This window comes from Gavia stellata, chromosome 33, assembly GCF_030936135.1.
Source record: "Gavia stellata isolate bGavSte3 chromosome 33, bGavSte3.hap2, whole genome shotgun sequence".
NCBI lineage: Eukaryota > Metazoa > Chordata > Aves > Gaviiformes > Gaviidae > Gavia > Gavia stellata.
In genome coordinates, this window is record NC_082626.1 from 905969 (window position 1) to 916552 (window position 10584).

The following is a 10584-nucleotide window of genomic DNA, read 5'->3' on the forward strand; positions in this document are numbered from 1 at the left end:
GCGGCCAGGTATCACGTGTAGCGATTTTTTTTTAGCACCTTTTTTTACCTGCTCCTTCCCTGAAACTCAGAGCGGCGTCCCTGCCGCTGGCTCGGGCGGGGGGAGCAGCGCACAGTATTCTGCTTGGACGATTTCCTATTTTCTTGTATCGTAACCGCGGTAACTATTTCAATGCAATAAAGGCATAAATCCTGCCATCTGCCCCGTCCTGCGGTGAGCGGGACTGGTGCTGTTCAGGCCCAAACAGGAGCTGCGCGGCCGGTGGGAAGGGCAGGAGAGCGCTGGGGCTCACCCCCCCCTCTAAAAACCCCTCTGAGGGGGTTCTCGGGCTTTCTGAAGGTCACGATCCCTCATCCCCCCGCGGGAGGGGATTCGTTCTCGGTGCCATGGCACTGAGGTGTGGGGCTGCCTCGCCCGGGGCCCAGCGCGCCCGCGGCCCCAACTCTGCTCTGCTTCCCCCGCAGCCAGGCACGCTGCGCCCAGCGTGGGACCCCGCTCCCCCATGCCAGGTACTGCCGGGGTGACGCCGCCTCTTTTATAGACCCGGCGCGGTTGCGCGCGCCAGGAGCAGCCGGCGCCTCGGCCAGGGCATGTACCCCGCTCGATGCCGAGCGGCTCAACCCTTTGGAGCTGCTTCTGTGGCGTGCGGCGTCCATCTTAACGCCAGGGAAACCCGCGCAGCTCCCGCGCGGTACCCTTGTTGATGGTTGGACTTGATCTTACACGTCTTTTCCAACCTTAGTGATTCTCCCGGTCGTGGTTAGGTGATGGGTGCTGATCCTGCCACCCGCCTAAGCCGTGTCCCAGTGGGGCCACCCTGCTGTCCCCTCGCCTTCCGTCCGCCACCCGCGCCCCCGTCCCACTCCGACACGGACTCTGGGCTGGAGGGGCAGAACTTTATTCCCCTCGGCGGCGGGTGCGGCGTGACGCTGCCCTAGGGCCCGGCCCGCCCCGGCTCCCCCAGGGACTCCAGCCAGAGCCGGAGGGCGAACTTGGTGCCAGTGCTGACCCGCTCCACGTCCTCCCCTTCGGCCGGAGCCGTGGTCAGGAAGGTCGCGGTCGGGAGCTGGGTGGTGCTGGCGGAGCCGTCGCTCAGCTCCGTGATGCTGCGAGCGGGAAGGGGGTTAGGGACGGAGCCACCTGGGGCCCTGCACCGCGTCCCATGTCCCTGTCCCCCAGGGCCTGTGTCCTCACCCGACGGTGGCCGGCAGCGCGCTGGGGACGCTTCCCAAAGTCTCCGCTCCATCCTCCGTGGCGGCGATGGCCTCCAGGACGGGGGGCTCCAGCCAGGCGTAGGCGCTCACCTCGCTCTCGCTGGGACGCATCCTGGCCTGAACCCCGAGGCAGCGCTCAGGCGCGCGGAATCGCCGCCCGGGGACGAAGGGGGCCGTGCGCGCGGTGGGGCGCTCACCTCCAGGCGCTGGTGGGGCTCGGCGGAGAGGAGCAGCAGGTAGGCCACGACGTGGTGGCGGCGCGGCAGCCCCCGGCTGAGCATGGGCGGGTAGATGGACTGCGGGGACACCGGGGATGTTTGCGGAGGGGAGGGCACCTCAGGGCCGCCCCGCGGGCACGGGACGCGGTGTCGGTGGGTGGGGGGAACGTGGCAACCGGGTGCTGCCCCCCCACCCAGGGGTGCTCGGCTCCGGCACAGGGGGGGCGGTGGTGCTGAGCTCCCCCCGGGCGAGCAGGATGTTACCTCCCAGAGGCCGAGCATCCTCCAGGAGAAGGTCCCCGCTTCCAGGCGCAGCCCCGTCTCCTCCGCCAGCTCCCGCAGCCCCACCTCCAGCAACTGCGGCCAAGGGGGGGTCAGGGTGCACCAGCCCCCCCCAACTCACGCCGCCCCTGTCCTCGCCCAGGCAGAGGCCACGTTGTCCCCACATTGTCCCCTCACCTCTTCATCCGGCTCCACGTGCCCACCTGTGAGGAGGGACGGCGGGTTAGGGGCACCCCAACGGAACCAGCACCCCGTTCCCTCCCCGAGCCGGACTCACCCGGCGGCACCCAGACGTTGGGGAAGATGCTGAGGGTGCTGGCGCGGCGGGTGAGCAGGATGCGGCCGGTGCTGGCCTGCAGCAGCACGGCCACCCCCGCGGCCACCCCGCGGCCCCGCAGCTCGGCAGGGAGGGCGATCTCCGGCTGCGCCCCCAGGTGCTTGGCGGGGCAGAAGGAGGGTCTCTGCGGGGAGAGGGGACGTCAGGGGACAGGGCGGTGGCACGGGGGTGACCCGGGGTCCCAGGGCCGCACCTTGAGGACGGCGACGGTGGAGCCGGGAAAGGCCACGTCCGAGAGGAGGAAGCGGCCGCGGTCCAGGCCGCAGCTCACCACTGCCGTGTCCTCATGTGGCGGGCAGAAGGCGCCGGTGACGCTCTGCGGGGAGGGATGGCGAGGGCAGCGCCAGCGGGACGGTGGTGGCGTGGCCATCGCCGTGGCACCATGATGGCCACCACCACAGCACCATGAAAGCCACAGCCATGGCACCATGATGGCCACTACCATGGCAGCATGATGTTTGCCACCATGGCACCACGATGGCACCACGATGACACCATGACGTCCACCACCACGGCACCACGATGGCCACTGCCATGGCACCAGGATAGCCACTGCCACAGCACCATGATGGCCACCGCCACGGCACCATGATAGCCACTGCCGTGGCACCATGATTGCCACCGCCGTGGCACCACCACGGCACCACAATGGCCACCACCACAGCACCATGATAGCCACAGCCGTGGCACCATGATGGCACCATGACGGCACCACGATGACACCATGATGTCCACCGCCACGGCACCACGATGGCCACCACCACGGCACCACAATGGCCACCACCACAGCACCAGGATAGCCACTGCCACAGCACCACGATGGCACCATGATGGCCACCGCCACGGCACCACGATGGCCACTGGTGTGGCACCACTATGGCACCATGACAGCCACTGCCACAGCACCACAATGGCCACGGCCATGGCACCACTATGCCACCATGATGGCCACTGCCACGGCACCACGATGGCACCACGATGGCCACCGCCACGGCACCACAATAGCACCATGACGGCCACCGCCACGGCACCACTATGCCACCACGATAGCCACTGCCACGGCACCACGACGGCCACTGCTGTGGCACTGCGACGGCCACCGCCGCAGGCGGCACCGGGGGACACGCGCCCCACCCCTGCCCGCCCGCCCCCCCGCCCCCCTCGCGCAGGTCTCCGCCCGCTCTCGCCCCCCCCCGCCCCCCCGCGCCCCCCGGTACCTGCCCGAACCGCGCGGGCCCCCCCGCGCCGCCGCGCCGCACGTGCACGGCCACGCGCGCCAGCCCCGCCATGGGCGCTGCGGGGCGGGGCCCTCCCGGGGGTGGGCGGGGCCCTCCGGGGGGCGGGGCCCTCCGGGGGCGGGGCCCTCCCCGGGGTGGGCGGGGCGGCGAGCGCGCCCCCTGCCGGCGGCCGCTGGGGCAGCGCCCGGCCCGCCCCGGGGGCGGTGCGGGGGAGGCGCGGGGACGCGAACCCGTCGCGCCCGGAGCCGCGGGAGACGCGGCGGCATCGGTGGCTGTCGCTTTATTCCGCGCCGGCGCCCCCCGCGCCCCGCCCGGAGCCCTCAGGGCTTCTTCAGGGTGCTCTCGAGGAAGGACTCCAGCACGAAGATGGTCTCGTCCACCTGGTTCTCGCTGGCGTCGAGCCTGGGGGCAGCGGCAGCCGTGGGCGCGAGGGCCTCCGCCCGCCCCGCCCTGCCCCGCCCTGCCCCGCCCCACCGCGCCCCGCCCTGCCCCGCCCCACCCCGCCCCGCCCTGCCCCGCCCCACCGCGCCCCGCCCCGCCCCACCCCACCCTGCCCCGCCCCGCCCCTCGCGCCCGCGCCCGCTTGCTGCCCACACTCACTTGTTGACGTTGCGTTTGAGGTTCTCCAGCTGCTGCCGCTCGGGGGCCGTGATCATCTCCTCGATCTCCTGCAGCTGCGCGTCCTCGGCGCCCGTGGCCTGCATGGACGCCAAGATGGCTTCCACGCGCTGCGACTTCTCCAGCAGCCGCCTGGCGGGGACGGACAAGGAAATGGTGGCTTCACCCCCCCCAAATCGAGCCCCCCGCCTCGTGCCGCCTGAGCCCCCGCGCTCACTTGTTCTCCTTGGTCTCGTACTGCCGCCGTTCGATCAGGTTGGCCACGCTCTGGGAAGAGGAAGGAGAACCGCGGCAGGGTGAGCCCCCGCCCCACGCGCTGTGGGGCGCACCGGGGGAGACGCCCGCATGCCGGCAGCAAAACCCGGCACAGGTGGTGAAACGGGGACGTTGCTGCTGCCATCCCCGGGGGCCCCATCCGGGAGGGTCCCCAGGCTGGAGGAGGTGGCTCACAGCCGGACGGGTCGCTCCCAGGGCCGGGGGCTGCGAGGGGACGCGTGGGGGTGGCCCTACAGCCGCCCTCGCTCACGGTGGTGGAGGAGGAGGAGAAGAACCACGTGTGGTGGTGGCGGTGGTGAAGAACCATGCATGGTGGTGGTGGAGGAGGAGGAAAACAACCGCGTGTGGTGGTGGAGGAAGAAAACCACGCGTTGTGGTGGTGGAGGAGAACCATGCGTGGTGGTGGTGGAGGAGGAGAACCGCACGTGTTGGTGGTGGAGGAGAACCACACATAGTGGTGGTGGAGGAGAACCACACATAGTGGTGGTGGAGGAGAACCACACATGGTGGTGGTGGAGGAGGAGAACCACACATGGTAGCAGTGGTGGAAGAGAACCACGCGTGGTGGCGGTGGTGGAGGAGAACCACGCGTGATGGTGGTAGTGGAGGAGAACCACGCGTGATGGTGGTAGTGGAGGAGAACCACACATCGTGGTGGTGGTAGTGGTGGTGGAGGAGAACCACACATGGCAGTGGTGGGGGACAACCACGCGTGGTAGTGGTAGTGGTAGCGGAGGAGAATCACGTGTGGTGGTGGTGGTGGTGGAGAAACACATGTGATGGTAGTGGTGGTGGAGGAGAACCATGCGTGATGGTGGTGGTGCTGGAGAACCACGCATGGTGGTGGTGGAGGAGCAGAACCACACATGGTGGTGGTGGTGGAGGAGAACCACGCGTGATGGTGGTGGTGGAGGAGAACCACGCGTGATGGTGGTGGTGGTGGAGGAGAACCACATGCGGTGGTGGGAGTGGAGGAGACCCACGCGCGGTAGTGGTATTGGAGGAGACCCACGCGCGGTAGTGGTGGACAGCCACTGAGCTCCACTGCCCAGAGCAGGAGCACGCTGGGAGGGGGCCTGGATTTCCCCCTCTCCTTGGGAATATTTGTGTGGATGGAGGGCACATGGGGACCCGACAGGGATCAGGCTGGTGCCAGTGGCTTTCGGGGACAGGCGGACGGAGCAGAGCCACCGCCGGGTCTCTGGGAACGTCCACGGCAGTGACTGGGATTTACCTTATAGCATCTGTGCAGCAGCATCCGCACAGAGGACAGGACGTTCACGGTGTAGAGGTAGAAGGTGCGGGACGGCGCGTGGTCGGGAGTCTTGGGAATCTCCTAGCAGTGGGCGAGAGGAGAGGGAGGACTTCACCATGCAGCACGTCCCCACGTGAGCTACACGGGGCTGAGCCGGGGTTTGCCGGTGTCCCGAGCGGGTGCAGCGTCCCTTGCTCACGGGAGCGATGCTCGGAAATGCCCGTCACCTGGACGGTCGTTTTGGGAGGAGCGGGAGAGCGACGCGCGCTCTTGCTCGGGGGGTGTTTGAGGGCGCAGAGGCATCCACCCCCACCGCTCTCCCGCCCCCAGACCTCCTCCTTTGGCCACGTGTCCCCTGCGTTACCTTCACGCTGGTGACAGGGTGGGCACGCTCACCTGCAGGGACACGAAATTCTCCGACAGCATTTTGTAGAGCATGTCCTTGGCTTCCTTGGCCGGGATCATGGCAAAATCCTCCACTTGCTTCTGCTCCAAATGCTTCTTTCGCAGGAGCAAGCGGAATATCCTGGCACAGCGGGAACCAAATCTGAGCGGGAGAGGAAAATACATTAGCGGATGGAAGCGAGCAAGGGGCAAGAAGTCTTCAAATTGCGGCTTCACCTCTCCTCCACGATGGATTCCAGGGTCGCCGTTGCCAGAGACGCCAGGGCCTTGTGAAGATCTGCGCAAGGTCAAGGGAAAAGACCGGCACTCGGGAATCGCTTTATGTGCTGGAAAACACTGGGTCGGGTACTTTACCCACAAAGGATACTGACAGTGTACATGCCGCCGCCGCTGTCCCCGGATTTACCCACAAACTCCAGCTAGGAGAAAGGAAAAAGTAAGTTCAGTGTATCCCAAAGTAATAAAAAACCTGATTTTCTTAAAATCTTGATTGTAAAAAGTAATACACAGATTTTACGAAAAAAGATACGTATCTCTGATCTTAACAGCCTAAGAACCTCACCCATATTTTTTTAACGCTTTCAGTATTTTTAAGTATCGGTAGAAAACTGCTTTTCCCTCGGTCTGAGATCTCCCCAGCGCGTGGCTAAAGGGAGGCGGCCAGCGGCACAGACTCGGGGCGCAGGGAGCTCGGCGAGGAGCCGCCACTGAGCGCCATTTAACATCTTTACGCATCCGAGCTCTCGCATTCGGGCAGTCAAGATAATCACGGGTTTCTTACTGGGTCGTCTGCTAACAGGGTGAGATACTGGTCCAAAACTTGCTTCACAATGTTGTATCCGGCTGGAAGGGACCTGAATATCTACGGGAGGAAAAACAGGCAGAATATAAGGGGGGGTAAAATGGAATAAGGAGCTTTTCTAAATCTGCAGGTGCTTTACAGACTTTCCCTGCCCGATCCAAAGCCGGTGCCAGAGCCGTGCCAGCAGAGAAAGGCCTCGGCTACACCCTGACTTCTCAGGGGCAGGAACCGACCTCGTTGGAAGAGAGCGGCTGGGTGTACGGCGCGCTGGAGGACGTGGTGACTTCGCTCATCCGCAGCATCGTCCGCACTATTTCGCTGCTGGTCTGGTTTCGGGGGGAAGGAAACGGCCCTTAGTGGGGGAGAACCTCCATCCTGGGCTCTTCCCGCAGCAGGAACCGCAGGTGGGCTACCCCTGCCTGCCCCAGAGCGGGGTTTAAAATCTCTCCCCCTGACGTGGAGACGACCGCAGGAGGGTTCCACGCACTTCCACGAACCTGATCCATGCGGTTGGCCACGGCACTGACGATCCCCTGGTCTCGAAAATGCTGGTGGAACCGGTCGATGTTGACTTGCCAGTAAATGCCGTCATCGGGCGGAGGCTGTGGGGGAAACAGTGAGAGAGAGAGAAGCCCCAAAAACTGAGGGAGGGGAGCCCCAAAACTGAGGGAGCGGAGCCCCAGAAACTGAGGGAGGGGAGCCACCAAACTGTTCGTTTGGTTTCCCCGGGAGAACGTATTTGGGAAGATGCTGGATCCCCAGAGCCCGTAAGCCCAGAGGAGGAGGAAGGAGCTCAGCCCTTGGCAGGGCAGGGACAGAGACACGTCCCCAGCACGGGTGACAGGCAGTGTCCTGCCCAACAGGCAGCTGCCTCCGTCTTTCCCTTGTGCTGCAGACTCGGTTCTGATTTACGGCCCTGCAGCACCGACGGCGACTTTACTTCAGCGTCCCCAGTACCTCCGAGCTTTCTCCATCTTGCTTCTGCTTTTTAGCCTTGGGTTCACCATTCTCTTCCTCGTCGCACGATCGTCTCCGTTTCCCTTTCCCTGTCAAAGACGACAGCGTTTGCTTTTAGAAACTATTGTCACAGTCTCAGGTGAACAGCATGTGGCCGAGCGCGCCCCAGACACCCCACTAACCACCTGGCAGCACCCAGGGTTACCCCGAGGGGCTTCTCACCTATGAGGTTCAGCCTGGGCACGACGTACATGTCCTTCTCGTTGATCACCAATGTGGGCGCGGGGGCAGGCGGCGCATCGGGGCTCTCGGGGGTTTCAGGGACCTGCGGGCACCTCTGCACAAAGTGCGTGTCCGCCAGGCGCACAAACGTGTTGGAGACGTCAGTGTAATCCATCGTCTTCCCGTCTAGGCCAGAGGAGAGAGATGGTGGCGTCAAGCTCTGCCAGCCCCACGCTGTTCCTGCGGCTCCAGAGGACGAGGCGACGCTGTGGTCCCCAGAGCACTGCTACGAACAGGCTGCTCGGAGGCTGTTTTGGGGTGGGGGCAGCATTTATAACCCCTCTGGCAGCGAGGCCACTCTGGGTGGCTGCTTCTCTGAGTTCATGGCCAGCTTTGCGCTGTAACGCAGCCCAAAGAGCCTCTGGTACCACATTCCCCGAGCAAAACCTGCCTCTGGCAGCCGCTGCACCTCCTCCCGCTCCCAGATCCCTTTTTTAAGGAGAGGAGATTCCCACCTTCCATCGTTTCAGTCAGCCTGTCCGCCACCTTCCTCACCACCGCGCTCATCGTCATCTTGCCGTTGAGGAGCAGCTCCTCCACGATGAGCTCCCCCGTGTCATTGTAGAGGGTCTTGGCGGTGTAGATGTAACGCGGGTAGCGGAGGATCCTCAGGACCCGCTTACACTGGGCCTCGTACTCCACGAAACCTCGCTTTTGCAGCTGGTACGTCACCAGGTTGTGTTGGATGAGGACGCAAAGGGCTTTCTTAACCTGCCCGAGGCGGAGCAGGGCTTGGTTACGTGACAGAGAAGCCCGTGCTGTGCTCACCCCCCTTCATGGCAGTCGCGGAGCACCTCGTCCCTGCGCAGCCACCATTTTCCCCTCACTGTGACCCCCCCCTGGTGCTGAGCTGCTAGTGTTTGTGTCACCGTCTTGTGCCCTGCACATCATCCCCGTCGCTCTGGACTCTATTTCCTGCCTTTGCTCCCTATGGAGAAGTCAGAGTTACACTCTGCTCCTTCCCAGACTACTTCTTAAGTGAGATAACGAACCATCTCTCCTGCTTAAGAAAACCCACCTGATTTTTTTTTTATAAGCAGCAAAGCGCTCATTTATCATCCTCAAGGTTTTCCTACCGGCTTCTCCTTCAGGAGCAGCAGCGGTGGTGACTGACAGCTCCATATCAGAGCAGTCCAGGCTGCGTTATCTAACGCCTCCGATCGCAGCCAGGCTAAAGCCGACGTGTGTGTGTTTGAGACGTACCTGATCCAGCAACAGCCCCGTGTCATTGACGATCATCCGCAGCGGCTGGGTGCCCGTCCTGATAAGATAAGTCCCTATCTTCTCCACGATCTCCCCAAAATGTTCTTGCAGCAGGAGGGAACACAGCTTTATTTCCGCCTGAGTCATCTCGACGGCAGATTAAAACCCCCGGCGGTGCTGGGGGAGAGCGCTGATGTTATTACGGCTGGTTTGGGGGGACGGGCGAAACCCACCTGTGCTCTGACCCAAAATGGACGTACGGGGGGAGACAGTCTTGAGTGATACCAGCCCCTGCGGGGGGGAGATGGAGAGGGGACGGACACTCTGACACACGGACGGTCCCTGTGTCCCCTCCCGGGGGGGTGGTGGCCCTGTCAGAGGGGTCCCTGTGTCCCCTCCCGGGGGGGTGGTGGCCCTGTCAGAGGGGTCCCTGTGTCCCCTCCCGGGGGGTGGTGGCCCTGTCAGAGGGGTCCCTGTGTCCCCTCCCGGGGGGGTGATGGCCCTGTCAGAGGGGTCCCTGTGTCCCCTCCCGGGGGGGTGACAGCCCTGTCAGAGGGGTCCCTGTGTCCCCTCCCGGGGGGGTGACAGCCCTGTCAGAGGGGTCCCTGTGTCCCCTCCCCGGGGGGGGTGGCCCTGTCAGAGGGGTCCCTGTGTCCCCTCCCGGGGGGGTGGTGGCCCTGTCAGAGGGGTCCCTGTGTCCCCTCCCAGGGGGGTGACGGCCCTGTCAGAGGGGTCCCTGTGTCCCCTCCCGGGGGGGTGGTGGCCCTGTCAGAGGGGTTCCTGTGTCCCCTCCCGGGGGGGTGGTGGCCCTGTCAGAGGGGTCCCTGTGTCCCCTCCCAGGGGGGTGACGGCCCTGTCAGAGGGGTCCCTGTGTCCCCTCCCGGGGGGGTGGTGGCCCTGTCAGAGGGGTCCCTGTGTCCCCTCCCGGGGGGGTGGTGGCCCTGTCAGAGCGGTCCCTGTGTCCCCTCCCCGGGGGGGCGGCCCTGTCAGAGCGGGCTGGGGTCCATGGGTCCCCCGCTCCCACGCGGCAGCCATGTCAGAGGTGTCGGGGTCCCTCGTGTCCCCTCCCAGGCGGGATGCCCCCCCCGAGGGTTGGGGTCCTGTCAGAGGGGCCGGGGTCCCTGTGCCCCCTCCCGGGGGCCGGCAGCCCGGTCGGAGGGGACCCGCCAGGCTCTCACTCACCCAGGCCCGGCCTAGGCCCATGCGGCCCCCATGGCAACCGGCACTTCCGGTTCTCCGCCCGCTACTTCCGGTGGCCGCCGCGCCTCGGGGGCCGCCCCGGAGGTCCGCGCCGGGCGGCGCTCTGCCCCCGCCGTCTCGTCGGGCCGAGGTGGCGCTCTGCCCACGCCGGGCCTCGCTGCTCGGCCCGGGGCAGACGAGCGGACCGGAAGCCCCAGGCTAGGCGGGCCGTTCCGCTGACGCTCTACCCGGCGGGCCGCGGCCTCGCTGCCTGGCGGAGGACTGACGGCAGGGAGCCGGCGGAGGCGGGGGAGAGAG

The 10584-nt window shown here is 65.5% G+C and overlaps 2 protein-coding genes across 2 annotated transcripts; both read right to left on the minus strand.

Moving 5' to 3' along the window:
• Nucleotides 1-934: 934 nt before the first annotated feature.
• On the minus strand, nucleotides 935-3120 carry NUDT17 (nudix hydrolase 17). Its single transcript, XM_059832066.1, has 7 exons — nucleotides 2245-3120; nucleotides 1992-2175; nucleotides 1892-1917; nucleotides 1697-1789; nucleotides 1412-1510; nucleotides 1195-1331; nucleotides 935-1106 (listed from the first exon to the last, which is right to left on the minus strand). The coding sequence occupies exons 1-7, from the start codon at nucleotides 2878-2880 to the stop codon at nucleotides 935-937; spliced, it is 1347 nt and encodes a 448-aa protein (XP_059688049.1). The 5' UTR covers nucleotides 2881-3120.
• A 453-nt stretch (nucleotides 3121-3573) lies between these two features.
• On the minus strand, nucleotides 3574-10307 carry POLR3C (RNA polymerase III subunit C). The gene is made up of 15 exons (XM_059832305.1): nucleotides 10270-10307; nucleotides 9088-9264; nucleotides 8340-8595; nucleotides 7825-8010; nucleotides 7603-7691; nucleotides 7143-7247; nucleotides 6879-6971; nucleotides 6625-6705; nucleotides 6211-6262; nucleotides 6060-6120; nucleotides 5835-5985; nucleotides 5418-5519; nucleotides 4125-4174; nucleotides 3890-4039; nucleotides 3574-3691 (listed from the first exon to the last, which is right to left on the minus strand). Exons 2-15 carry the CDS (start codon nucleotides 9232-9234, stop codon nucleotides 3610-3612), a joined length of 1605 nt encoding a protein of 534 aa, XP_059688288.1. The 5' UTR covers nucleotides 9235-9264; nucleotides 10270-10307; the 3' UTR covers nucleotides 3574-3609.
• Between the last annotated feature and the right edge of the window lie 277 nt (nucleotides 10308-10584).

What these genes read in the sequence shown, in the direction of transcription:
- NUDT17 (XM_059832066.1), bottom strand. Translation starts at nt 2,880, where the DNA reads ATGGTGCCATCGTGGTGCTGTGGCAGTGGCTATCCTGGTGCTGTGGTG. An exon ending in ACGTGGAGCCGGATGAAGAG is followed by an intron (nt 1,790 to 1,891) that starts GTGAGGGGACAA and finishes CCTTGGCCGCAG; the next exon opens with TTGCTGGAGGTGGGGCTGCG. An exon ending in AGCCCCACCAGCGCCTGGAG is followed by an intron (nt 1,332 to 1,411) that starts GTGAGCGCCCCA and finishes CTCGGGGTTCAG; the next exon opens with GCCAGGATGCGTCCCAGCGA.
- POLR3C (XM_059832305.1), bottom strand. Translation starts at nt 9,234, where the DNA reads ATGACTCAGGCGGAAATAAAGCTGTGTTCCCTCCTGCTGCAAGAACAT. An exon ending in GCCCAGGCTGAACCTCATAG is followed by an intron (nt 7,692 to 7,824) that starts GTGAGAAGCCCC and finishes CGTCTTTGACAG; the next exon opens with GGAAAGGGAAACGGAGACGA. An exon ending in TACGAGACCAAGGAGAACAA is followed by an intron (nt 4,040 to 4,124) that starts GTGAGCGCGGGG and finishes CGTCCCCGCCAG; the next exon opens with GCGGCTGCTGGAGAAGTCGC.